Below are 25170 nucleotides of genomic sequence, written 5' to 3'. Positions count from 1 at the left end.
AACAACCAACAAGCAACCGCCCGCTCGGAGCCACTGCGCAGGCGCCCGCCACCGGGCGCTGAAAACGCTTGGCTGAGGGCGCGGAAGAATGTCGTCACCGCCCGGCAGCGCGGGAGCGAAGCCCTGCTCTTGGCAGAAGGGAGTCTTCTTTTTTCCGCTCTTTTTTTCCTCCGCCCCTAAAAGGTTGACTCAGACCCTGAGTTCCGCCACGCTCAACAGGAGAGTTTACTGCGTGAGCGGCGTACCCCTGGAAAGGCTTAGGTAGCGGCAACTGCTGATTGGCAGTAAAGGGGTTCACTCCCCATCTCCTGCTCCAGCAAAACGGACGCAGCCAATCAGAGCGAGGACTGACGGAGACGACCCAATCCTGGAGCCGGGCTGAAGGCGGGGGCGGGGATAAATGGCTCGGGTGGACTCCCGACCGGAGCTGTCCTGGGGGAGCTTCTTTGCTGCTACTGCTCCTGCGGTGCTGGAAGTCCGGTCGTCAGGTAAGGAGAATATGGAGGACAAGAGGTGGGTAGGTGTCTGTGTGGCATCTGGTTGAGAGAATCCGGAGAGTCTGGAAAAAGGGGGGTGGGATTGAAGGAGGATACCTGGGGGGCAACCTTTTGGGGGGAAAAGGGTTCGAGAGATGAGGACAAGGGGGCGCTAGGAAGATGGAGAAGGCTTGGTAAATTCAGGGAGCGAAGGAATGAACAAATGAGCAGCCACTGTGAGCCCAGCCCTATGCAATGAGCCTTCACTTTTTCTCATATAATTCTTGTAGAAACCCTTGAGGTAGATACCTATTATCTCCATTTTGCAGATGAGGAAACGAGGCCGAAAAGTGTAAATGACTTGAACAGGGTCACACAGCTACTAAATGGTAAGGCCAGGATAGGAATCCCTCTATTGGTGACTCTAAGTTTTAACACCACACCTGTGCTGGGCTGAGCCAGGGCAAAATTTGAAATAGATGTTGTATACATTCTGGGAGGCCCTAAAGCTTTAGGGAAATGGGGTTGAGGAATTGCCAGAGCAATTTGGAAGTGCTCAGGCTTTGCCATCAGCTACCTGTTGGAATTTCTAAGAGCTTCTGTGAAATGGAAGGCATAAGTTCTGCTGAAAAGGGTGAGGGGGCATGCATGCAGCTTTTCTAACCCTGAAAAGAGACCTGAGCGTCCTACTGGAGAGGGTGACAACATAAGAGGATAGGTGGATCTTGGCCCAGGCTATACCTGCTGTGATGTCCGGTAGGCCCCTAGTCTTTCCGGACTTGGACAGAGTCCACCTTTTTGATCCACCTGTCCCTGAGGAACTTATCAATTCACCCTTCCTCCTCTAGAGCTCTTCTGTGTTCATTTTTTGGGTGCTTTGAACTGTCGTAAGCTATTGCTGACTTTAATAGATATCTCAGCTGGGTAGTGTAGGACAATACTTAAACTTCTATTGCCAAAGTGACAAAGGAAGCCTGATAGTTTATTACCACTTTATAGCCAAGAAGTTAACCTGACAACAGATAAAACATGGGCTAATAATAATAAAGATGGGAAGAAGTTCTTCCATTGTTAGATTCTTTATATTTGTTTTATTTAAATCAAGCTCATTGAAATCACCACTCAACAAGGGTTGATCTAAGCCTTTTTTAAAAAAACACAAAGTATGTAATCTGATTGTATTTTCTATGTGATTTGAAGACAAAGTGGGTATGGTACACTTTTCTTTCTCAAAAATGGGAACTTCATCAAAATCTTCTCAGTGAGGTGGTATTGCAGCTCTGCCATGTATCAGCTGTGTGATCTCAAGAAACTCATTTAACCTCTCTGTTCCAACTCTCACCTGTAAAATGGAAATATCAATAGTGTCTAACTACCTTATTATAAGAATTAAATAGATAATGTCTGTTAGGTTCTTGGCACAGTGCTCAGCACAAGTGGCCAATAACTGATAGCTATTATAATTTCTTTTGCAACCCAACACTAAGATTACTGTTTCCATCTTTATATAATTTTCTACTAGTTGTAAAGTCACAGTAGTTTATTTATTTTTAACTTTAGATTGTTCTTCTAGTTTATGAAGCATGGTATATAACTGAGAACCAGAGTACAGAAAACCTAAGGATGTAAACAGAGCCCTCACCCCATGAGTTCCACTCAAATGTATAAGGCTTCTATAGGCTTGGAAGGATCTGTCATGAATACCCAGGCAGGCATCTGTGAGTAGATTTATAATCACCTTTGAGCCACTTGAATTACAAAGCAATGGCATGAAAAAGTAAAGATATAAGAGGACTGATTCCAACTAACAGAAAAGAGTTCTGATTTAGGGTAATATTTTGGAGAAATTGCTTAGACAAAGGTAAGTACTGTGCCACTTATTGCAAAGTATACTGTTTATTCACTACTATTTGTGTGACTAAATATTGAAACCAATTTCTATAAGCTTTACACAGAAATCCATTGAATTAGTTTATAGTAATATTTGTATGCCTCCTTTTCTTCTGCTCCCTTTTTTCTTCCCATTTTTTCTGGCTAGGTTTGTTATTTTCACCCACTATGTTATCTAGCTATTGTCATTCTGGGTAAAGATCAGCACACGTGACGTAGGGTAGATATCCAAAGGTAGCATGCTAACCCTGTGAAGTAAGAGTACTGTGTTAAGAAACTGGGGTAGATGAGCCCAGAGGACTTGGGCAGGAATTTATGAAGTGATTGGCCAGCTAAGCGCTCCTGAGTGGGACACAGGTTAACCACAGAGGTGAGAGAGCTTATGGTTGAAGCAGGCTGACCTTCATTGTCTCATGTCCTCTGCCTTTGTTTCTAAGGCAAAAAGCCCTCTCAGATTTAAGGGGAGTCATGAGCCGTTTCCTGAATGTGTTAAGAAGCTGGCTGGTTATGGTGTCCATCATAGCGATGGGGAACACACTACAGAGCTTCCGAGACCACACCTTTCTCTATGAAAAGCTCTACACTGGCAAGCCAAACCTCGGTAAGAAATCAAAGAATTTCTACATCCTTTGTACGACTAGCCTACATTGTGCTTCCCAAACCAGGCTGTCCATCAGAATAACGTTAAAAACAAAGCACGGGTACCCATTTCCTTCACCAAACCTATTTATTGAACCAAGTGGGGGCCCAGGACTCCAGTTTCTAAGTACTTCCCAGGTGATTCTGGTGCTGCCTTATCTGGCCTTTGGCAACCACTGGAGTCGTACTTTGTGGTGGGCACTTGACCCTTTTTCCCCCCATGCTTCTCTGAATACTTCTTCATTCATTTTACACTGCCCCGGGCAATTAGTGTGCACAAAAAGTGTGATATGGGCAAGTGAGGACATAGAGTTTCCTGGTGGCTCTGTGATGCCCCACTAGAAATCCATAAACAAGTTTTTCATATTATCTCAAAGCCCTTTTCAGAAATCGTGTGGAGGCACACACGGTTTATATTCCGTGTTACAGATGGAGAGTTACGAATCCAAGGTCTTCATGTGACATAGTCCTTCCAAGTTGGTCTCCCAAAATGAAACTTCACAAGGCCCATAGTGGCCTTTCCTGGCTTCCTGAGCCTCTCTGTTGAGATGTTTGCACATTTCAGCTTGCACTTCATCACACTGATGTGTGGGGTAGTTAGCGCTGCAGCATCGTTTCACAGCAGCTGATAATTCTGTGTCACATTTATAGCTAACCCAGATTCAGGCTCTGACCTAGCTCATTTTTCTGCAACGCCTGGGCATAAAAGGAAATTAAATAGGCTAAGTCTTATTTTGAGCAAAGCTTAAATATATTTGGATTAAAGAACCTGGAAAAGTGAGCAGGACAATTCCATTTTTTTCAACCTCAGGTGATCGTGGAACCCTGTAAAGATTCACAGGTTTTTAGAGGTTATCTCGTCTAACCTTTTGAATTTAAAGTTGAGACAGAGAAGCCCCAGGGTCATGTGACTTGCTAAAGGGCATCTAGCTGAGCAGAACTTTCATGTGTATGTTTGGCCAGCCCAGAAGTGGAGGCTACCTCCTCTTGTAATCTGGGGGCTGTCATGATACTCTTCTGATTGTTGCAGTGCTCTGGAGTGGCCCATTGAATTTCATTGGTGCCTAATCTGGTTAGGTCTGGTGAAGTACTCCACTTTAGTAATCTCACTGACTACCGGTTAATAAAGAATGTAGCCCTCTGGGGCTAATGCTAGATATTTGGTTGGCATATGGAATTTTTTCTCACTACCATCTAAAGATCTTCAGTGTTGTGAATTTGATAGAGTTGTCAGGCTTTCCAAAGGTTGGAAAAATCCTTAAAGCCCAAGGAAACATTAGTAGACCTTTCAGTTGTTAGTTTTGTCCTTTAAAGTTCCTCTTACTCAGCAATACAGCAGCAAAGGAAGTATCTTTGCTTTCACTCTTTTGGCATTCCCAAGCCACTGGATGCCTTAGATCAATTGCTGTGCATTTAAATCACCCAAGCAGGGAATTTCTAGAAAGTACTTATACCAACAACCCACCACCATAGAGGATCATGAAATTGGTCTGGTAACCAGGCCTTGAAATTTTATAAAACTCCCTCAGTTGATTGTAATAAATGCCCAGAGTTAAGAACCACTGTTAATGGTGGAATATGACCCATACTTTCTGGACAAAATATTTAATACAGCAGTGTCTGAATGAAGCCACCAAGAGCAAGGTGCCCCCAGCAAACACCAAAGAAACTGTGTTGTTCTACTACCATATGCACAGGAAACCAGCCTGGTGTTGGCTTCATTCAACAATGTAAATCTGAATTCAAGAAGAGATGCAGGAACTTAAATTTCTTGAAGACCATATGTGGGCATTTAGATTGGTCCCCAGTTGTCTGAGTTCTCTCTTGGATCAGCCTTGAAAGTCTGTGGGCCTCCTAGGCCTCTTGTATTGATAGACCATTCTCTGCAACATTTTCCCAAACCTGTCTGATCCAGGCCCAGTGAGCTGTCAGGAGCAGAGGGTATCTACTACTCTACTACATCCAGGAGTTATTTGGCTAAGTGGGCTCTTTATTGGTTTTCCACTCTTGGAAATCTCCTTCCAACTGTAGACATTTGAAGAGAATCTGGAAGTAGTCATTCTGGAATTCCTTCTAGTTCCCATGTGCAGCACCAGGGCCTCTGCTTTGCCCAGCCACAGGGAGGTCAGGTTCAGCTCCCTACCTGCCATGAACCACCAGCGAAGTAGGAGTTTGGTAGGAACCCCAACCCTCCCCTTCTCAACAGTCTTGCTTTTTTCTGCTACACAGTGAATGGCCTCCAAGCTCGGACCTTTGGGATCTGGACACTGCTGTCATCAGTGATTCGCTGCCTCTGTGCCATTGACATCCACAACAAGACGTATGTAAGGGAAGGAAGAGCTTTAGCATCTTTTTGTTGGAAATCAGATACTAGGCATACCCATTGCCCACCCTGGCCAAGCTCCAACACCATTGGGCCCTGTTAATGATTTTAATACATTTGCCTAGAACGTGGATAATAAAAGACTAATAGGCTCCATTCCTTCCAGGCCTAAGAAACATAATAGGCTTAACAGGTCTTCTTTAGAGTCTGAAAATTCTTTGGAACTGACATAGCAAACTGGCAAGGTCATTATTCAGTGGCCTGCATCATACCCCTCTACCTCTCCCCCTGCCCTCCTTTTATACACCTCTACTTCTTTCTAAATAATCAGCCTTGGCCAGGAGCAGTGGCTCACACCTATAATCCCAGCACTTTGGGAGGCTGAGGTGGGAAGATTGCTTGAGGCCAGGAGTGCAAGACCAGCCTGAGCAATAGCAAAACCCTGTCTCTACAAAATAAAAATAAAAATAGCCAGGTGTGGTGGCACGCGCCTATAGTCCTAGCTACTTGGGAGGCTTATGCAGGAAGATCACTTGAGCCTGGGAGTTTGAGGTTTGCAGTGAGCTGGGATGATGCCACTGCACTCTAGTCTGGGCAACAGAGCCAAGACCCTGTCTCAAAAAAAAAAAAAAAAGAAAAGAAAATCAGCCTTTCTTCTACTAAAGAAGTAGAATGGTATGCTCTTTTTAGAGTAGCCACCCACACATATCTTTCTCAAACATTCCTCCTAAGAAGCAGGAATGAACAGAAATCACAATCCATGACAAAAGAGGAACCCATAAGTAACCTGTTTGTATACTTATGCAGTCAGTAGGTAAGGGGGAAAGAGAACCTAGGACTCCTGTATTCTACCTCTCTTAGTCCCAGGGTACTCAGATCAGTGTGGAACAATTTGCATGCAATCAGAAGCTGTAACTGGTTCTGGCCACTGGAGGGCGCTCGAGCTTTCATCCCAGCAACAGACAGATCATCATCCCTATCTAGGTGGCTAGTTTGTTCAGGTCACTAGGGGAGGCTACCAAAATACCAACTTCACATTAAAATATTTTTCTGTCTTATCCAATCTCTCAGCATGTAGGGCAGAAAGGAGACAATAATATTTATTAAGCCCCTCTCTTTTTTAATTTCTTTATTTTTATTTTTCAGAGATGAGGGTCTCATTATATTGCTCAGGCTGGTCTTGAGCTCCTGGGCTCAAGCGATCCTCCTGCCTTAGCCTCCTGAGTAGCTGGGACTACAGGCACATGCCACTGTACCCAGCTGAGCTCCTTTTATCATACCAGGAGCTTTTACCTATATGATCTTTGTTAAATCTCCTAGTAGCCCTAGGAGGTAGTGATTTTCATTCCTGATTTTGCAGATCTAAATATTAGAGATCCAATTAATTTAAACTGAGGAAGCCTGACTCAAGTGGGATTTGAGGCAGAGCTATTAGCCCTTTGATCTCTCTCTTTTTAAATTTTTTTTTTCCAAGTTTGAAACTGTCGTTTACTTGTCCTAGATTGACATGTATTTTTGGAAGCAGTGTGGTTTAGTGGAAACAGCCTTGGGCCAACAATGAAAACAAGAAAATGGGCTCTGGTCCCAGTTCTGTCGGTAACTGGCTTCACAGCAGCAAGTTCATTATTTACCTTCTCTGCACCTCAGTCACTTCATCTGTGAAATGAGAATAGATACCTGTTCTACCTCTCAGGGCGACTGAGAGGGAAGGAGGATTGAATAATCATTTTAAAGACCTTTACCAGGATGAAGAATTACTGATAGGTACAAGGGATATGTCTTTCTTTTGTTGTGCTTTTGGAGTGAGCAGAGACAACTCAGACTTATCTTTACCTCTGTTACCCATTCATTTTTCGCCCCCTCCTAACACCAGATGGCTGCAAATACTGACTTCCTGTTTCCAAACCTCTCTAGCCTAGGACTTTGACCCATGCACTTCTGATGTGCACTCTGATCCTATTCCCTTGCTAACTGGAAACTCACAATTAACACACGTACATAGATGTTTACAAAATGTATAAAAACATGCACAGGAGTCGTAAAAATCAAATTTAGATACTGGTTGTTCCAGGGGAGGGAGGAGAACAGGATCAGGTTGCGATAAGGATACACAGGATGTTTTAACTGTTATCTGTAATGTTTTATTTCTTAGTGAAAACTGAAACAAAAATGTCAAAATGCTGAGATTTAATGGAGCTGGGTATTGGTTGCATTAGGGTTCATAATAGTATTCTATTTTTGAACGTTGGAAGTATTTCATTGTTTTTTTTTAATTTTATACTTAAAGATATCAGCAAACCAAATGGTCAGTCATCTAATAGTTTATCTTTTCTCAACTTCATAGTTAAAGCTGAGCAACAAGCTCTCTTCCCATGAGGTTGTCACTGTGTCTTCTATCTGTCCACTTTTCTAGGCTAAGACACAAGGTAACCAGCCCATATTGCAAGAGCATCTAAAAGCTCCAGAGCTGTCCTTGCTCCTCTTCCCCATTCAGGCCATTCATTCTGTGGCATCCGTCATGTAAACACTGACTAGCACATGGCCAGACACCTGCCAGGTAGGGTTAGACTACAGAGTCAGCCAATTTGGATAAATAGAATATATAAGCATGATTGATCCAAAATTGTCTACACTGCCTAGGATGGCCATAATCCAGACTCTGCTATGGCTGGGTTCACCACCTTGCTATGACTTAGAGATCCACTCTGGATGCCTGGACCATCCTCCTCTCAGTTTAGCAATTGTTTGAAACCTTCAATTTTGCCCTACATGAGAATAAATTGATATAATCAAGGCACTACCCTTTCTTGTTTTCTGTCCTTTTTCTTGAGCCATAGTCACATCTGGGTTTTTATTTGTGTATGTCAAGTCCGACTGATACTTTTCCTCTGCTCTGTACTGAACAAACAGTAACCTCGGTTCCCATTTCTGTCTGCTCCTTTACAGGCTCTATCACATCACACTGTGGACCTTCCTCCTCGCCCTGGGGCACTTCCTCTCAGAGTTATTTGTATATGGAACTGCAGCTCCCACAATTGGTGTCCTGGCACCCCTGATGGTGGCAAGTAAGCATCCAACCGCCCTAGACCTCCTGCAGGGACTGTCTAAGCACTAGGGCTGGTACAAAGAGTAGACACAGGGAGACAGAAGAAAGGTGCTGTGTTTATGTCAGTCACTAATATTTTCTCTGCATTTAAGGTTTCTCCATCCTGGGTATGCTAGTTGGGCTCCGGTACCTAGAAGCAGAACCAGTATCCAGACAAAAGAAGAGAAACTGAGGCCGACATCACCACCTCTAACTTCACCGTCTTCCACCTTTGCTGTCTTTTTCCTTCGCCATAATTAATAAGTAATTGATGTAATCAGAAAGTGTCCTTTTTCTTGAACCATAGTCACATTCTGGGTTTTTAATTTGTGTTTGTCAAGTCTAGCTGATACTTTTCCTCTGTTCTGTATTGAACAAACCGTAACTTCAGTTCCCATTTCTGTCTGCTCTTTGATTTCTTTTCTGTTTCATCATCAGCCCCTTTATTCACTTTTAGCCTCTTAAGTTTTTTTATATTTTTAAAATTTTAAGATATAACATGCATACAGAAAAGTATATAACATGAATGTACAATTGGAGAATAATTTTAAAGTGAATACTCTGTAACTCCATCCAACTCAAGAAATTGCCAGCACCTCAGAAGCCCACTGTGTGTCCTTCCCCTTCCTGCAGCCTCTTCCGGGCTCCCTTCTCCAGCCTCCTGCTCGTTTTCCCTTTTATTTTCATTCCTTGATTTGACTTGTGTGGTGGGAACATGCGAACTGTGAAACTTAAACTGCTGCCCACCCAGAGCAGCTGTGACCAAGGGCTGCTTCAAGAGGTTATCCACACAGATCGGGTTCCTCTCTGCTGCTGGACCCAAGACTCTGAACTATCCAACGGACAGGCAGTTCTTCTAAGAAGGGCTTTCCTGCGCACGAGCAGGACCACGGCTCTCCTTCTGTCTACAGAAGGATGAGGGTTGGAAGAGTCTGGGATGTTTTTAGACTTTCTGCTCAGTTGTATTTGTGTAAGGAGTTTTGTAATAAACAGAAAAACCTTCTGCTGTGATCAGTCCTTGTGCTCTGACCTCCCCTAAGACAAGAGCACTCCCGCCCTCCGACTCCTAGGATAGGAGAATCATAGCTGTCTACCTGATCGAATACACCACAGTGAGTAGGACAGCTCAAGACACAGGTAACCCTGGCTCCCTCCACCTCCTAATTGTCACTTGCTCATTTCTGTTGTATTCTAGAAGTCAAATCTTTCTCTTTTTCACTACCTTCAAGATTCTGTGTTCACAACTGAACGGGCACTACCCTTTCTTGTTTTCTTCCTAAAGAAGCAGCAGATTCCTGAGAAAGCAGAGATAGAAAATAGAACTAGGCAACGTAGCAGAGACAGCAAATAGAAGAAACAGCTGCATGACCATGAAAAGAAGGCAGTTAAACCCTGAGGATAATGTACTGGAATGGACAGTTGCCCTCTGAACACTACCCAGTGGGCCTCCCACTGGCTGGGCCCTCACAGCATGTGTACCCAAAAGGCTATTTGTTATTTCAACAAATATTTATTGGCCACTCCTCCATGCAAGACACTTGGGAAAGAGAAATGAACAACATAGGCAATGACCCTGCTCCTCTGGACCTGACATTGTCGTCAAGATAACAATGAACAAACCAACACATGAAAGAAGAACTTCAGATAGTGATAAGAATTCTACAGAAAACAAGGTATTTTGATCGAGAAGGGGGTGGGGCGGTGGGGGCATAACTAAGATTAGGTCATCAGAAAGCCCTCCCTGAGAAAGTTGGGATTTGAGCTGAGACTCCTGAATGCCCAGGGGTTGGGTGTCTTAAGATAAGAAACAGGCTTTTAGGGCAGAGGGAGCAGCAGCTGGAAGGTAGGAACAGCCTTGTTCAAGGAGTAAGATCAGTGTAACTACAGTATGGTGAAGAGTTGGGAAGTGAGAGGTAGATGATAAGGTCAGAAAGGGAAACAGGCCTTGCTTGACATTTGTACTTAAATACACTGGGAATTCTCTGGCTTTTTTTTTTTTTTTTTTTTTTTTGAGACAGGTTCCTGCTCTATCACTCTGGCTAAGTACAGTGGCGTGATCATAGCTCACTGCATCTCAAACTCCTGGGCTCAAGCAATCCTCCTGCCTCAGCCTCCTGAGTAACTGGGACTACAGGTACATGCCACCATGTCCAGCTAAATTTTCTGTTTTTGTAGAGACAGTGTCTCGCTCTTGCTCAGGCTGATCTTAAACTCCTGACCTCAAGCAATCCTCCTGCCTCAGCCTCCCAAAGTGCTAGGATTATAGGCATAAGCTGCTGTGCCCAGCCACAGTTAAGGCTCTTTAGGTGAAAGTAACAAACTCTACCTTAAACTAGCCTAAACAATAAAGATAACAACATTGGATCACATAACTGAAAAGTTTTAAGATCATAGGCTTCAGGAATGGTTTGATCAAGACTCCAGCTCCGACTAGCCTGAGCAACATAGCAAGATCCCATCTCTACAAAGACATAATTTAAAAATTAGCTGGACATGGTGGCACATGTCTGTAATCCCAGCAACTTGGGAGGCTGAGGCGAGAGGATCACTCAAGCCCAGGAGGTCAAGGTTATAGTAAGCTCGGTTAATGCCACTGCACTGTAGCCAGGTGACAGAATAAGACCTTTTCTCAAAAAAAAAAAAAAAAGACTCTAGCTCCCTTTCTCTGTGATTCATTCAGCTCTGCCAGTGTTGGCTTCATCCTCAGGTTGGCTTCCTTTATGGTGCCAAATGTGCTTGCAGCAATTCCAAGCCTTATGTCTGCAGAACACTACATCTAGAAAAACAGCTCAGTGGTAAAACGTATCTTTTCCTCACTCACCAACTACTGTAAGGAGATAGTAAGAAAAGCAATGGTCATATAATCCTAGCACCTTGGGAGGCTGAGGTGGGAGGATCGCTTGAAGTCAGGAGTTTGAGACCAGCCTGAGCAAGAGTGAGACCTTGTCTCTACCAAAAATAGAAAAATTAGCCAGGCTTGGTGTACACCTCTAGTCCCAGCTACTTGGGAGGCTGAGGCTAGACGATCACTTGAGCCCAGGAGTGTGAGGTTGCAGCGAGCCATGATGACACAGCTGTACTCTCGGGCAACAGAGCGAGACCCTTTCTCCACTAAAAAAAAGAAAAAGAAGAAAAACAATCATCTTACAGAGAGTTAACGTTTGAGTGTAGATCCACATGGAGAGCTCTTATGAAAGGAGTAAATGAAAACAAGATGACTTGGGTCTTCTAAACATGTGGCATGTGTTAGAAATGTGATTCTAGATAAGTAAAAGCAAGATTCCAAAGGATTTAAAAAGATACATAGTGTATTTTGCAGGCACTATCAATATTAGATTTCTTAACAGCCCAGGCTTGGGTCTCTTCCCAAATGATATAAAATAGAATTGTAATATTGTTTCTCATCAACTAAGAATTGCTAATAAATATGATGCCTGAATGCCACAGGCATGGGACAACTGGCTAGGGAAGAAATGTACAGAAAACTGGTAGCAGCAGCATATCTAAGTGACATCCATATGGTCAGCATGACGGGGGAGGAAGGACTGGCAGTAAGTTCAGAAGAAAATGATAATGCAGGACTGCAGATGCTGGGACCGAGCTGTGGGCTCTGGCCACAGCAAGCTGGTACGTGGCCAGCGTGGCCACAGAACAAACACTTCGGCCCCCCTTTGAGGCAGAGCCAGAAACAACAGTGAACTCCCGTCAGCAGTTAGATTCTAGCACAGTACAGAAAGAGGTCAGGGTCACATGTTGGTCATTGAGTAGCAGCCGTCCTTGTAGGCAGATAGTAACCTTTACATCTTTGTGTTTAAAAAATATCCCACCAGGACGGGAACATCTATGGCAATGGAGGGTGTAGGTTCTCCTGCGGAAGGCCATAGTTGCTCCTCTAGCCTCAACCCCTACCCCTCCAGCCCTTTGCTGTACCTTAGACACAGTCCTCAGGAATGTGTGATCCTCTTATGGGGACTACCAAAAGCCATCTCTGTCCCACCAAATGATAAGGCAGACCACTTTGAGAATCTTTTATTGCCTTAAAACATCTGATATGACAAATAGAAAATACAAATTGTTTTTAAAATAAAGCAATGGGTTCAGTAAACATTAATACATTTTGAGGGGTGGAAGAGTAAACATCCATCTCCTTATCAAAAAGTAAGACACACCCTCTTTTCATCTCTCTTCCAGCCCTCACTCCTTCCACCAAAAGTAGTGTGAACTTCTTTTATTACATACAGTATGTTCCTCCCATCCATTGCTCAAATCTGTACACACACACACACACACACACACACACACACACACACACACACCTGGCTACCCTCAGGGGCAGTGGCCCAAGCACCGCGGTACTGCTGAGGCCAGAGCAGTGGCCAAAGCAAGATGGCACAGTGGTCATGATCACAGCTGCTCAGTGCATAGGAGAAATTACCAAAAATTCTCTTATTTTCAAGAGATACTATCAAAGCCCATTAATAGAGTGAGACAGCAGGAAAGGAAGTCAGCTTGAGTCAGTTCAAAGGGAATTCCTTTAAATTTAGAGTGTCTGATAAAGGTTATTGCTAGAAGGGGATGGGAAGAGGGGCTGGGTGTGCAAATACTGTCCCCAACAGAGTTGGGATAAGCTTGATTCAAGTAGACTCAATTTCCATTTCAAAGGGCATCTTTCCTTCTACCCCTTTCCTCTTACCTCTCAGAAGCACCTTTGGAATTGTCAGAGTGGAATGAATCAAGATTAGTTTTCAGTAAAGGTTAGGGTGAGTTGGCTGGGATTGCCCCCCTCAGGATAAAACAAGCCCTTGGGCTGATGGCTGGGTTTCCCAATGCAGCATCCAGATAAAGGCATCCGAGGTGACTATGACACACACAAGTTCCTGGGCAAGCACTTCTTTTGTAGAGAAGAACCTTCCCATTCCCAATCAAGCTACCAGAGTGTCCAAATATTGGCTTCCACAACCATGCTGGGAAGGGGGGCCCCAGCACCATCACACCTAGGTAGTTAGCCCTCCCAAATCAGTTTCTCCTTCACGGCCACGGTGACGTTTTCGGCAAGTTTATTGATGTTTGGTTTGATCAGCTCTTAGGAGAGAGGGATTGGAGACAGACCCCAACATTAGGCCAGGAGAATTTAGGCCCAGGAGTCCTGGTGGAGCTGTTCTCAGGGAGCTTCCTCTCCCACAGAACGTGGTCAGACGGATGGCCCAGGAATGACCCCCAGGCAGGGCAGCTTGCGCTTCTTACAGCTGGGCTTTGTGGGAGGGTCTGAAGGCACTAGAAAAAGTTAATATCCTGAATAAGCTTTCTTCCTGTGAAAATTTTGCAGTCATTCTCCATGAGGGATGGAGGTGAAGGGGAAGGCAAGGGACCAAGCTAGGATTGACTCCAATTTCTCCACCAGCCTCTCCCAACACCAACTCCTGTAACCTTAAAGGGGGTGGAGGCAGGAATTGAAGCTGCATTTGGTGAAAGGTGCAATTTTCCCCAACTAAATCATCCAAGCTCTTGAGTAGGTTCCAGGAGGCATAGGCACCGTTGTTCAAGCCACAGATATTCCAGCTGGTTCCCTCCAAAAGCTTCTCCAGTGAAGGTCTTTGTGCTGGCAGTGAGAGCCATGCTGGAGGAAGAGGCAGGGTGTTCACGTTCCCTGGGTCACTGCCACCTTTCCCTCTCAGAGGTGATCCTCCGATACAGTGGTGGGCACCTTGCTGGTATTGCTGCCTTCCTCCTCCTCCTCCTCCTGGATTTTCTACAAGGCAAAACAAGCAGGCAGCCCTGTGGGTAAAAGGCACAGGACTCCACCCTGTTTGGAGCAACTGCCTGTCTATGACTTTAATCAGTGGGGAATACAAGGGACAGAGGCCACTGAGCATCCCCAAGAGCCAAGAAAGGGAGCAAGAAGCTACCAGCGCCTGCCATAAATGCGCTCCCCGAACACACACCCCCCAATGTCACAAAGTCATCAAAGAGAAAAGAGCCCAGCTTTCTATAATGCCATGGCCACCACACACCATCCCACTCCGAGTGCCGCTGTTCCAGGCTCACTCCTGGGATTGAAATGGAAGCAAAGCCCACTTTCCCTCCCCATCCTGACAGCTAAAACCTCACCTCGACTACCCATCAAATAGCTGTAAACAGTGCCAGGTCTGCCACTCCTTCAGAATTTCCAGCTACCCCGTTTGGGAGCAGACCCCAGGATGAAAAATATTATTATATACATGGAATGGATGCCACAAAGAAATTTTTAAAGGCAGCATACGTAGTTGCATATATAAACTCAATGGCTGAAAATGTGTACATATTCTTTCTCCACAGAAAAAAGACTTTGGGGCAGGTTGGCCTTGGCTTTTCTTGGGGAAAGACGGTACAGTATTTGTTCGTAGGAAAGTCTTCTGGGTCGCACTTGTTAGGTGTGTTTGGAATTAAATGTGGCCTGGAAATTATCCTGTGGGGCCCTTGGTGCATACTGCCAACTTGGGCATTTGTCTGCTATTTTTACTTGTTACCTCAGGTTCTGATGGGCACAGGCACAGTACCACACAGCCAAGGCCACTCAAGGCCTAGGACCTAGGACATGCACAGGACCAAGCTGGAGCCCAGTGTCAACTGGACAAATGGTGCTTTCTTCCCAACGGAGCTGTAGAAATCCAGCCTTTCCATGCTCAATCTTGCTAACCTTTTGGCACCAATTAGCCTCAGCCATGAGGAGCCTTCATTCTACTAACAGCCTACTTAGTCCCTCTCTCCTCTCTCGCTCTCTATCACACACACCTGCCTCCTCCAAAGCCATCACCTTGAAATCACAGAAACAGAGGTTAGTAGGGACAGAAGCTGTTCCTGTCTATGTGTTGGAAGAAAAATGGAAACCCAAACCCAGAAGATTTGCATAGTCAAGGTCAATCATCACCCTTGTCCCAAAAATCCTGTCTCTTTTTTTACCTAACGATGCATCTCACTGATTAGAAAGAGCAGATCTGCTGCATGCTCTGTCTTCATCTGGCTCTGACAATGAATTTGTCTGCAGGTCTCTGAGTTATACTGACCGCCACGGGGTATGTAATGACAGGGCTCCAGAGGAGAGCTTCTTGCTGGTGTCAGTCCCAGCATGACTCTGGCCTCCCCATAATACCAAGCTGCCACGGATGCCAGGGAGGTCTAGAGATGCATGGTGAGTTATCCAGGGACACGAGTCAGTTGAGCACCATTCCTGGAACTTAGGCTCCTATTCCTACTCAGTGCTATTTCCAGTACCCCACACTCAAGGAGACTGAGCCAGCAACTGCTTGGTTAGCAAACCCGGTCCATGTGCACAAAGATCTGGCTGCAAGAATAGTGAAATACTGGAACAACTGAAATATTAAACGAGCTGGAAAAATATATATATTTCCATAAATATATACATTATATATATTTCTATAAATATGTATATTATATATATTTCTGGTTCCATAAATATACATATATATTTCCACAAATATATATATGTAGGATACATATTTCCATAAATATAGATACATATTTCCATAAATATATATGTAGTATATAGTTCCATAAATATATATGTAGTATATAGTTCCATAAATATATATATGTAATATATATATATATTTCCATGAGATTGTGGAAGAATGTAACAGTGCGGAAAGGTTGCCAAGCTATTAATATATGAAATAAACAAGCAGGATAGAAAATGAAATGTACACAAGCATACCTACAGATCACAACACTGGAAATGCTACTAGGTTATCTCTGGGAAGTAGGATTACAGGTAATTTTTATATTCATCATTTGTCTATATCTGCCAACATAAACACAGGTTATACAGTAAACACAGCAAAATCTCATGTCACCTGACACAATACGTCACATTCCAAATTGAAACCTTTTCGGCAGAAATCTGTTTTAGTACGGGCACATTTTCCCAGGCTCACTATATTCATATTCACCAAAGTCTACCCAGTCATTACGTCTCCTTATACACAGCACGGGTGAAAGCCCATCTCCACGGTGGCCATGCCATGGTCCTCATGCAGGACTAGAGAACATCATTCCTGGGTTACGGGCTTCCCTGTCTCCCCAGTGGATTTTCCTGTTCTAGGCTCCTCCTTCCACATGCTACTTGCTGCTGCCTGCCAAGTCTAGAATGTGATAGCAGAAGACAAATAGTAAAGAACTGAAGATTATCATCTATCTGCCAAACATATCCTTAAAACACTAAAAATATCTCTTGCAGATAACCATTTCTGCCTTAGAAACTGGCAAAGATTTTTCAAAATGACAAATACTCAGTGTTGACACTCATATATACTGCTATAGCAATATAAATTGGTAGTATCGATAGTACCTTTCTAGGGGACAGTTTAGCAACACATATCAAAGTCTTAAAATGGGCACGACCACTGATCCATTTCTCAAGTAAATACTGTACTTAAGAACATGCACAAAGATTCAGCTTCCAACATATTAATCACAAGATTATTTACAACAATTCAAAACAACTTTAATACCCACAGACAGGAAAATTGTGAAACAAATCATGGCTTATCCATAGAAGGGACACTGTCCAGTCATTAAAGTATGTTATAAAAGACTAGTGGCCTGATGAAGTGTTTTCAATAAGTAAAAAAGTAGAATAGGATTCCATTTTTGTTTTGAAAAAGATACACACACACACACACGCACATACACACACATGCCCACATATATGTTATATGTGAATAGAGATATGCATAAATAAATGCAAAAGTAGCATAGCATCTCATCTCTAGATGGAAATACAGGATGATTTTTAAAATTTTGTACACTTTTATATTTTTTGCTTTTTCTACAAAGGACATGTATTCTGTAATAAGTTTTATTTGTTTTTTTAAAGAAATATCCTACTTTTTTATTCTTCCTGAGATTTGAAATGCCTTTCATCCTCGCTCAAATTTGATCCCTAAGATTTTGGTTAAAGTGGTCCCCAGTTGACTAGAGCGGGTGGTAAACACTTTTTGGTCCTAGATCATACTCCTGGTCCTCTGCTCTTCTACCGCTGTCAGCTCCTGCTTCCTGACTTGGCCTTTCAGAGCCCTGTGGCAAACTTACTGGCTCCAACCCACAGCCCTGCCTAAGGGGCCGTCATGTGCCAGGAGAACCACTGCCGTGGGGCCACCACTGCCATGACAGCGTGGCTGAGCCAGCCTTCCACCTCTCCTCCCCAGCCACCTAGCCCAGGCTGAAGCCGTGGAGCCCGAGCCTGGGGACTTGGCTCGAGGGGTGGGTGCTGCTCAACAGACGTGACAACAGCAAACAGAGCAGGAGCACCATGAGGAGGTAGGAAGCAGGAGAGCACCCAAGAAAGAGCAGCAGGAAAGAAATGCCAAAAATGCCCACCCAGGAAGCCCTCAGGATGCCGTGTTTGTGAGTGATGATCTGGTCTCACGCCACCACAAAACCAGTCCTTCTGGGGGTTCTCCCTGCCCCACCTACGTTGCCACATCCTCATCAAAATCCTTGGACCCAGACCTTGGCTCCCCCAAGTTCCCACATACTCACATTCTCAGGAATTTCTTTGTTTGCTTTCTGTCTCCGGAGATCTGCCCTAATGAATGCTGAGGTTGAGATGGAGAAGGAAGAGTGACAAAAGACACAGAGTCATCAAGTTCATCCAAGAGAGGGGACCCTCATTTTCCTGAGGGTCACAGGTATACCAAACCTACTTCAGATTTCAAGGGAGCTGGGGGCATTGTCAGCCAACTTGATAAAGCCCAAGGATCGCTGCTGTCCCTGACGGGTGGAAGCCAATGATGTCACTGTTCTTCACTTATTCGTCATTTATGTTTGCTGGGGACTTTGCATACATTGCTTTAATTATCACAACAATCCTTATTTTACAGATTAAGGAAATGGACTCCTAGAGGTTGGTCTACATGCCCAAAGTCAATATCTGTAGGAGTCAGTATCACAGCCTGAGATTCAAATACGGGCCTCCCGACTCCAAAGCCCATGCTCATTCCACCAAAACATGTTACTGCCTCTCAAACAGATCTTCTAACAAGCCCTGCCACCTGTCCTCCTGCATGTGTATGTACTCCCTGTCTGTCCAGTGAATCAAGACACTGTGGTCCCAAACTGCCAACAGCCTTGCCCATGGGCAGCCTGGGACTCGTCTTGCCTCACACCCCAACTCACCAGTGAGGGCTGCTCCAAGGGTGAGGAATACGCACAGGAAGATGTTCCCAGGCATGGTTCCATAGTTGTCAATAATCTGGCCCTGGGAGATGGTGAAGATGATCCCAAATACCTGGAAAGGCATGAAGAAGACAGGAAACGAGGACCCAATCACCTAAGCCACAGGAGAATCGAGCTGTCATAACACAGTGCCAGCCCAGCCAGGTAATACTCTCCTATTTAAACAGAATAGATAAGAGCTCTACCTGTGCAGAAACGTTGAGGAGCCCAGATGACATGCCTTCTGATTCCGGGTACGTGAGCTCCACGGCAAACTCGAATCCCAGGGGGAGATAGCCAGTCATAAAGAAGCTGAAGTCCAGAACAGAGAAACAAGGTGATGAAGAACTTCCAGAACAAGAAGGATGGGCAGCCCCGCTCCTCCCTTAGAACTCCTTCTCCTTTTTAGTTTCTTCCCATTATGACAGGCCAGGCCCTTGAACGATCTGGGCATCTCCTACGTGGCAGTACCAAGGAAAGGGGAGCCCTACAGGTCAGGAAGTTCATGCGTAGGCCGATGTTGGGCAGGCCTCCAGGATCCCTTGGGAGGTGGAGCTGAGCAGAGACGCCTGTGAAAGGGGTATTGTTTCTTACGTTTTCTTATACAACACGTCTAGAAAATTCTAATTCCAATTTCATACATCTGTACCACACTTTTTGCTGCTTTCATATCTGTTATCCCTCTCAATCCTTCCAACAACTCTACGAGGCAGACGACTCTTACCTTCATTTACAGATTAGGAAACGGAGGCTCAGAATGTTTTTAATTTTTTTATTTTTTGTAGAGATGGGGTCTCACTATATTGCCCAGGCGGTCTCAAACTCCTGGCCTCAAGTGATCCTCCCACTTTGGCCTCCCAAAGCGCTGAGATTACAGGCCTGAGCCACCATGCCCGGCCTTCAGAATGGTTAAGTGATGTGCCTGTAGTCTAACAGATAATCAGCCACAGAACTGAGACCAGGACCCAGAGTTTCTGATTCCAAGCCCTGTGTATTTTCTATGACCCCATGTTGTCCCAGGCAAAGCTGAAAATGACTCTAAACATTTTCTAGTCTCCCAGAGGTCTTGAAGGGTATATACTCCATGCTTCGTTTTATCTTAACAGCATGAACGACCCAGGCTGCCTTTTGAAGTGCTACAAATATTACCAAGACCCCTGGACACCATTTCCACATCTCTTGAGGTCAGTAAGGCAGCAAAGGGACTGATATTGCATCCTAGGATGTATTGGATGAATATTGGCAGCTCTAGGAGCCATGGAATGGTGTTTGCTAACGAAACAAGTCAGAGGAGAAGCTTACCCCATTGTGCCAGCAGTGATGAACACTACCCACAGGTGTCCCAGGTTCAAGGTCAATGTGTACACCACCATGCCCACCAGAGTCATGATGTAGACCACCAGGGTTGTCTCCCTACAAGTAGAGGCAAAGAAGTTGAGTCGTACACTTCAGACTTTAACAGGATTGATCGTTCATTCATTCCACAAGTACCTATTAGGCACCTGCTGTGTGTTAAGTCCTCTGCTATGTGCTCAGACATCTCTCATAGAACTTTCTGTCCATAAGGGTGACGGACACTGAGCCAATGATTACACAAAAAATTTAATTACATCATGATCAACGCTACAAAGAATAAGACTAGGGAAAGTATGAAGCCATCTTGTTATATGTGTGTTCTCTTTCTGCAGAACCCTCTCAACAATATCAAGCCTCCCCTTAACTTGTCATGTCCGACCCGCAGACAAGAAGGGCACAGCCTTTCCTTCCCCTGTCCCCCACCAGAAAAAAAAAAAAGGACAAACACCAGCCACAGGGAGGTGGCAGTGACAGGACCACCCCAGAAGCCATCTGATTGTTCTTGTCTGCTTTGTCCCAAGACCCCATGACAATGTTGGACAATGATCTAACTTTTAGGTGCTCTCTGTCACCTGCAAGTTCTTCCTGTCCCTACCTGCATAGGCCCAGCACAGCTTTTCCGGTTGAATCTGAACTACTCCACCCCATACGGTGGGAGCTAAGAGAGAACATTTTCTCACCCTAAACTAAGTGCTTGACTTCCAAAGCCAAAGTGAGAAAGCTGCATCCACTCCCTGTTACATTTCCCATTGTCTTTCCCCTCAGAAGCACCTTCAGCAAGTCCTGGTTTCCAGTTCAGGCTCACCCCTGCTTTTGCCCCTCCACACACCTCTCTTGCCATGTCGCCCACCCAGGACTCTGCTGCAGCCCTGACTTCTGCAATTAGACCTGCATTCTTCTCCCTGAACTATTTATGGCAGGGCACAGGCTCTGCACATTCCTCTGCCCTCCTACCATGAACATCAGGACTCAGGTGATGAAAGCTTAAAGCCTTCATACATCTCCCCCAAAGCCACAAACGTGGTGGGTGCAGCAGGGGCACTCCATGGTTATGTCAAACTAATACCTACATGTATTGGGTGTCAAATTCTGTTAAGCACTTTACATGCATTTATTATTTCAATTCAACTCTTACAAAAATCCTGGGGGTGTGACCTAGGGATGACCCTAGGAATATATGACTATATCTAATTTTACCAATGAGGAAACTGAGGCTCAGGCCAGTGAAGTTACTTGTCCAAAGCCACCAGTTGAGTAAATGCAGAGCTGGGGTGGGAACTCAGAGCTGGATTTGAAACCTGTGCTCTTTCTATCACTGCGTACAGGGAATAACAATACACCATGTGGTTGCATCTTTGGAAAAGCTCCAGGTCAGAGCCTCCAAAGGATGTCAAGCCTACCGGTGCTTCAAAGCAGCTGCTGAAGGTAGAGAAGCTTCCTCCTTCCTTCACCCTGAACCCCACATTCTATTTCCACCCACGCTGCAGAAAGCCACTTTTTTTTTTTTTTTTTTTTTTGGGAAACCAGTCTTTCTCAGTGACCTCACAAGCTCACCAGATACTGAACTCTTTTGGCCATGTTAATTTAACCATAGCTTCATCATAAACCACTGACCAGTTTAGAAAAACTATTTCTAGTCCCAGCTTGAGATAAACAGACCTCACCACTCAATTTCCAGCATCCAAACCAAACTAGACAAATCTGGGAGCCTTCCAGAGAAGAGAACTGGCACCCAAATGGTGGGATCACAGAGCTCTGTCCTCCCACTGAGAGTTGTCCTTACTCTGCCTGGGCAATGGCACAGGGAAGAGAGTGCCACATGCTGACCACTGAATTTAGACATCAATCAGTGACAGTAAGAACTGATGACGTCTAGGTTCTGAGAAGGGCTGAGCAAGGGTCCTCCCCAGACCTTTCATTCTATTTTTCAATTCATCTGAATCATTCAGCTGCCCACGTCCCAGCCCAGCCAACATTCCAATCCCTCCCTTCTGCCACAGAGCAAGCCCTGCAAAAAGGGACACTGCTGTTCACTGATTTGGGAGTGGCCAGTCCTCACTACTCTTGTGTCTGGCTGAAGCAACTAACAGATGGCAGAGACGAGATGGCGGCCAAGCTCCACCAGCAGTAATTAAGCGGAGCCAGGCTCCTTGCCACGTTACACCAGGCAGCCACATCCCTAGGGATGGTCTCAATTGGCCTTTGACTAGGGCAGCGAGAGTGAGACCTGGTCTGACCAGAGCCTCACAGAAGCGGGTTTGTATGGCAGAGAACAGGTCTGCCACTGTCTGTCGCCTCCAGACTCTGGGAACTTTGGAGGCCTTGACAAAGCAGCCCAGAGCACCACGCTGCCCCAGGGCAGGACAGCCCCGGCAGCTGCCCCACCAGCCAGTGCTAATCGAGCTCCCAGCGCATACAGGGCACTGGGAATTCACAAGAAGGGAAGGATGTTGGGCCGCTGTTTTCCGGAACATTTCCTCCAAGGCCAGCTGCTGAACTGAGGTGCCCAGATTGCTTTTAACAAATGCGGATTCCTCTACTGAATTAGCATCTGTGGCTATAGGGCCAAGGAATCCCTTTTTTAAAAAACTGTTATGGGTACACAATAGTTGTATATGTTCTGATACAGGCATACAATGTATATTAATCAAATCAGGGTAACTGGGGTATCCATCACCTCAGGCATTTATCATTTCTTTGTGTTAGGAACATTTCAGTTCCACTCTTTTAGCTATTTTAAAGTACCCCCTAACTTATTGTTGATTATAGTCACTTTGTTGTGCTATCAAGTATTATTCATTCTATCTATCTAACTAACCATATTTTTGCACCCATTAACAATCCTCACTTTATCCTCCTTCCCTGCTACCTTTCCCAGCCTCTGGTAACCATCATTCTATTCTCTGTCTCCATGAGATCAATTGTTTTTAATGTTTAGCTCCCACATGAGTGAGAACATGCAACATCTGTCTTTCTGTGCTTGGCTTCCTTCACTTAACATAATGTTCTCCAGTTCCATCCATCTTGTTGCAAATGGCAAGATTTCATTCTTTTTGTGGCTATATAATATTCCATTGTGTCTATGTACCACAATTTCTTTATCCATTCATCCATTTATGGACAATTAGGTTGATTCCATATCTTGGCTACTGTGAATAGTGCTGCAGTAAACATGGGAGTACAGATAGCGTCTCAATATACTGACTTCCTCTCCTCTTTTGGATATATACCCAGCAGTGGGGTTGCTGGGTCATACGGTAGTTCTATTTTTAGCTTTTTGAGGAACCTCCATACTATTCTGCATAGTGGTTTACTAATATACAGTCCCACCAGCAGTGTACAAGGGTCCTCTTTCTCCACATCCTCTCCAGCATTCGTTATTGCCTGTCTTTTTGATAAAAGCCATTTTAACTGGGGTAAGATGATACCTCATTGTAGTTTTGATTTGCACTTCTCTGATGACTAATGATGATGAGCATTTCTTCACATACTTCTTGGCCACTTGTATGTCTTCTTTTGAGAAATGTCTATTCAGATGCTTTGCCTATTTTTTAATTGAATTATTTGATTTTTTCCTATGGAGTTGTTGGAGCTCTTTATATATTCTAGTTATCAATCCCTTGTCAGACAGGTAGTTTGCAAATATTTTCTCCCATTCTGTGGGTTGTCTCTTCATTTTGTTTATTGTGTCCTTTGCCGTGCAGAAGCTTTTTAGCTTGCTGTGGTCCCATTTGTCCAATTTTGCTTTGGTCGCCTGTGCTTTGGGGGTATTACTCAGGAAGTCCTTGCCCAGACCAATGTCCTGCAGCATTCCCCCATTGTTTTCTTTTAGTAGTTTCATACAGGTCTTAGATTTAAGTCTTTAATCCATTTTGATTTGATTTTTGTATATGATGGGAGATAAGGGCTTCATTATTCTGCATGTGGATATCTAGTTTTCCCAGCATAATTTATTGAAGAGACTGTCCTTCCCCTACTGTATATTCTTGGCACCTTTGTGGAATGTAAGTTCCCTATAGACGTGTGGATTTATTTCTGGGTTCTCTATTCTGTTCCTGGTCTGTGTGTCTGTTTTTATGGCAGTACCATGCTGTTTTGATTACTACAGCTCTGTAGTATAATTTGAAGTCAGGTAATGTGATTCCTCCAGTTTTGTTCTTTTTGCTTAGGATGGCTTTGGCTATTCTGAGTCTTCTGTGGTTCTATATAAATTTTAGGAATATTGTTTCTATTTCTGTGAAAAATGTCATTGGTATTTTGATGGAGATTGCATTGACTCTATAGATTGCTGTGGGTCATATGGTAATTTTAATAATATTCATTCTTCCAATCCATGAGCATGAAATATCTTTCCTTTTTTTGTGTGTCCTCTTCAACTTCTTTCATCAATGTTTTATAGTTTTCGTTATAGAGATCTTTCATTTCTTTGGTTAAGTTTTTTCCTAGGTATTTTATTTTATTTGAAGCTATTGTAAATGGGATTACTTTCTTGGTTTCTTTTTCAGATTGTTTACTGTTGGCATATAGAAATGCTACTGATTTTTGTATGTTGATTTTTTATCCTGCAACTTTACTGAATTTATTTATCAGTTCTAATAGTTTTTTTTTGTGGAGTCTTCAGGTTTCTCTAGATATAAGATCTGCAAACAAGGATAATTTGACATCTTCCTTTGCAATTCAGATGCCCTTTATTTCTCTTGTCTGATTGCTCTAGCTAGAACTTCTAGTACTATGTTGAATAGCAGTGGTAAAAGTGAGCATCCTCATTTTGTTCCAGATCTTAGAGGAAAAGCTTTCAGTTTTTCCCCATTCAGTATGATACTAGCTGTGGGTCTGTCATATATGGATTTTTTTTTTTTTTTTTGAGACAGGGTCTCGCTCTGTCGCCTGGGCTAGAGTGCAGTGGTGTCATCATAGCTCACTGCAACCTCAAACTCCTGGGTTCAAGCGATCCTCCTGCCTCAGCCTCCCAAGTAGCTGGGACTATAGGCATGTGCCACAACACCCAGCTAATTTTTCTATTTTTTGTAGAGACGGAGGCATGCTTTTGCTCAGGCTGGTGTCGAACACCTGACCTCAAGCAATCCTCCTGCCTCAGCCTCCCAAAGTGTTAGGATTACAGGCATGAGCCACCACACCCAGCCTGTCCTTTGTTTTGTTGATATGATGTATCACATTGATTTGTGTAT

At 44.2% G+C, this 25170-nt stretch overlaps 2 protein-coding genes across 5 annotated transcripts in view; one reads left to right on the top strand and one right to left on the bottom strand.

The window, feature by feature from the left end:
• Positions 1-92: 92 nt before the first annotated feature.
• Positions 93-9424, top strand: LOC105819873 (chromosome unknown open reading frame, human C14orf1). Of its 2 annotated transcripts, none has more exons than XM_012656209.1 (5): positions 93-488; positions 2804-2967; positions 5235-5325; positions 8275-8393; positions 8527-9424. In XM_012656209.1, exons 2-5 carry the CDS (start codon positions 2835-2837, stop codon positions 8604-8606), a joined length of 423 nt encoding a protein of 140 aa, XP_012511663.1. In that variant the 5' UTR covers positions 93-488; positions 2804-2834; the 3' UTR covers positions 8607-9424. The 2 variants fall into 2 exon arrangements, with proteins under 2 accessions (XP_012511663.1, XP_012511662.1); XM_012656208.1 differs by having other exon boundaries at positions 393-488; positions 5235-5329.
• Positions 9425-12511: 3087 nt separating this feature from the next.
• The window catches only part of FLVCR2 (feline leukemia virus subgroup C cellular receptor family, member 2), a 63372-nt gene continuing 50713 nt past the window's right edge, over positions 12512-25170 (bottom strand). For 2 of the 3 annotated variants that reach the window (XM_012656206.1, XM_012656207.1), the window contains 5 exons: positions 19928-20038; positions 18832-18937; positions 18587-18698; positions 17951-18006; positions 12512-14162 (listed from right to left, as the gene is read on the bottom strand). In XM_012656206.1, coding sequence (XP_012511660.1) covers positions 14085-14162; positions 17951-18006; positions 18587-18698; positions 18832-18937; positions 19928-20038 — 463 coding nt within the window. In that variant the 3' untranslated portion in view covers positions 12512-14084. The remainder of the gene's footprint in view (positions 14163-17950; positions 18007-18586; positions 18699-18831; positions 18938-19927; positions 20039-25170) is intronic. The other variant, XM_012656205.1, reaches the window with a different exon arrangement.

Source organism: Propithecus coquereli, unplaced genomic scaffold, assembly GCF_000956105.1.
Source record: "Propithecus coquereli isolate 6110/MARCELLA unplaced genomic scaffold, Pcoq_1.0 Scaffold5, whole genome shotgun sequence".
Lineage (NCBI taxonomy): Eukaryota > Metazoa > Chordata > Mammalia > Primates > Indriidae > Propithecus > Propithecus coquereli.
Note: the sequence above shows the minus strand (reverse complement) of the source record. Positions and strands in the feature narration are given on the sequence as shown.

Bases quoted from the DNA above. Each gene is read 5' to 3' on its own strand.
- LOC105819873 (XM_012656208.1), top strand. From the start codon at position 2,835: ATGAGCCGTTTCCTGAATGTGTTAAGAAGCTGGCTGGTTATGGTGTCC. The intron at 5,330-8,274 runs GTAAGGGAAGGA...GCTCCTTTACAG, and splicing joins ACATCCACAACAAGACGTAT to GCTCTATCACATCACACTGT. The intron at 8,394-8,526 runs GTAAGCATCCAA...TCTGCATTTAAG, and splicing joins GGCACCCCTGATGGTGGCAA to GTTTCTCCATCCTGGGTATG.